This window comes from Austrofundulus limnaeus, unplaced genomic scaffold (assembly GCF_001266775.1).
Source record: "Austrofundulus limnaeus strain Quisiro unplaced genomic scaffold, Austrofundulus_limnaeus-1.0 Scaffold2, whole genome shotgun sequence".
Classification (NCBI taxonomy): Eukaryota; Metazoa; Chordata; class Actinopteri; order Cyprinodontiformes; family Rivulidae; genus Austrofundulus; species Austrofundulus limnaeus.
The window spans coordinates 5,183,228-5,185,808 of record NW_013952404.1 but is presented as its reverse complement, the minus strand read 5'-3'; the positions used below and the strand labels follow the sequence as shown (position 1 = coordinate 5,185,808).

Sequence of the window (2,581 nt, the reverse complement as noted above, 5' to 3'; positions counted from 1 at the left end):
CCATTCACTTTTACTGAATACTTTCACTTTTAATACTTAGGTATATTTTATATTCAAAATTTACTTTTGAAGCTTAAAGTGCCTGTGACATCAATTTTTTTTTATAATTATGAATGTATTTTTGGAAAGATAACATTGATAACATATTGTAAAAAAAGATTTCATACAGCTGAGATGAACAGTTGTTGAGATATTTGCATGTGAAGTAACAGGAAGTGATGTCAAAGGGGAATGTTTGCATGTAAATAGAGCATTGCTAAAATGGCTAACAACGCAGACTGTAGAGAAGAATCTGGTGTTTCTTTAGAATATTTTAATCACTATCAGAGAGATGAGAAAGAATTATAATTCAAATATTATTGTTTCAATAAACAAAAACCTGAGTTTTCTTTCTCAAAGCGTTCCCCTTTGATGTCACTTCCTGTTTCACTTTAGTTGAGCAAAATTCAAAAGAAAATATGCCAATTATGTGTCATAATGGTACAAATCATGTGTATTATGCCAAGTTTCTTAAATATACAGTAAATATATTTTTTTGACCTTTTGTATTTCATGGATATGCACGTCACAGTCAGTTTAAGTACACTAAATGTTGGACACTTTAAGACTTTTACTTAAGTATTATCCTTAGAGGAGACTTTAACATTTACCAAAGTAATTTTATGATAAGAAAGTTACTGTTACCCAGTTACTGTTAGCTCAGGTAAGTATTCGTACTGTTTCTCTAAAAGTCATTAGTTGTTTATATAAAGAAATGTGTGTTTTATATAATAGGTAAATGTTTTTAAATTATTTGTTTTATGAAGATCGCCACTTATTAAGCTCATTGAGGGTTTTTGGCAATTCTCCATCACATTGGTTTTTATGAAATATAATAATTGTGAAATATACAATATTTTTAGTTTAGTTTTGTTTTTTGCTATGCATTTTTTTATTGTGAAATTAAAGATACTCAAGTATGAGGTACTTTATACAAGACTGTAAAAATCCTACCAGTAGTTTAGTCTGCCAAAATTTGTTTCATCTAACAGTTTAAAATTGTTGAGTCCCCTTGACCAAACCAAAGAAGTCTAAAAATCTAAAATTTACAGAATCAGATTAATTCAAAAAGTTTATTTATCAAGTGTCAATTTATCAAACAAAATCTCATTGATAAGCAGCAAATTGTCACATTCAACACAAAATAACTTTAAAAAAACGCTTGAATTAGCTTTAAAATCAAGAATGTAAAAGTTTAATCTGTGAAACATTATCTCATTGTACTCCGTCCTCATCATGTCTCTCCACAGAAGATTATCAGGGCTTATTCAAAAAATGAAACCCTAAAAACACACGCAGAGCTCCTGCTATCACATGCTAAATCCAAAAAAGTGAAAAACAAACCTCAGGCCAATAATTAACCCCAGACAGATAAACGTTTGTTTTGGAGCCTTGATTAGATGGTGGTGGTTTGCTGATGTGGCTCCAACACTAAGAAACTAAAATAACTCCCATCTGTTTAAGAAGCGTGGAGTTCTCTAAAGAACTAAAGTGTGTGTTCTGTTTGGTACCAGAACTGTGGCTGACAACACAAAACAGCCTCACAGAAATGAAAAACAGCATGGGCTGAAGTTTGTGCACATGCCTCTGTGATCTGAACAAAACAGCACAGACAAAGGAGAAGATCAGAGGGAAAGTTTTAGTGTTGACTCACTGATCAGTGAAGCTGTTATGATGTAAGAGTTTAAGAGTTAAGAGTTTAGAAAGAGAGACATATAATTCATTTCCACCTACTATGCAGCTTCATGGTTGCCTGGACAGGTCATGTAGGGAACGTAGGCTGCTATGGACTGGATCTGCCTCATGAACTCATCTCCAATTCTGGCATTGTCCTGAAACACAGTCATTGCACCTCAAACATGACACTAAGGAGGATCCTTTTAGGAACAAAGCTGAAGACAGGTTGTCGGCATAAGAACAGTGGGATTACCCAAGTCAGTAAATTATCTGTAGAACGATTAAGAAARACTCAAATTAAAAACACTCAGTTTTGTCATCATTGGAGTTTCTGCTCTCTGTAATCACGTCTGACTGCTTTTGTCTGGGTTTTATCTTTGGCTGTTTTGATTAATGTGTTTTAGTGTGACCACTGCTGCCATGTCTGCTGGTGGTGGTCAGAGGGCTCGATGGCATCGGTGCATGGCTGCCTCACCTCTGTCAGTCTGCCTCAGGGCAGCTGTGGCTGCAATGTAGCTTACTACCATCTGTGTGTGAATGTGTGTATGAATGGGTGAATGACAGTAATGTAAAGCATTTTGGAATCCTTGGACCTGATTCAATTAAATTAAAATTCAATTCAAAAAGACTTTATTGCAGTGTTGTATAAAGTACCACAAAGTGATACTTGAGTAAAAGTACCAAACCAAATGCAATAATATAATTCATGAAATACAAATACTTCTTAAATACAGTACTTTTATTTTAATGATTATGTCCTGCTGGAGTGTGACATAATTTGTTTGTGTACAAACTAATACGGTATCATAATTTTATATATTTATACCTCTCATTCAGCCACAATTAAATTCACTCTATCTAGGAG

At 33.7% G+C, this 2,581-nt stretch overlaps 2 protein-coding genes across 2 annotated transcripts in view; one reads left to right on the top strand and one right to left on the bottom strand.

Moving 5' to 3' along the window:
* Positions 1 to 2,581, top strand: part of LOC106520175 (KATNB1-like protein 1) — a 34,012-nt gene that overhangs the window by 24,320 nt on the left and 7,111 nt on the right. The gene's annotated exons all lie outside the window — the stretch shown is intronic.
* acp7 (acid phosphatase 7, tartrate resistant (putative)) overlaps positions 1 to 2,581 on the bottom strand; it is a 16,509-nt gene that overhangs the window by 8,967 nt on the left and 4,961 nt on the right. Inside the window, exon 7 of the mRNA XM_014012134.1 lies at positions 1,774 to 1,871. Within this exon, the coding sequence (XP_013867588.1) occupies positions 1,774 to 1,871 (98 nt within the window). The remainder of the gene's footprint in view (positions 1 to 1,773; positions 1,872 to 2,581) is intronic.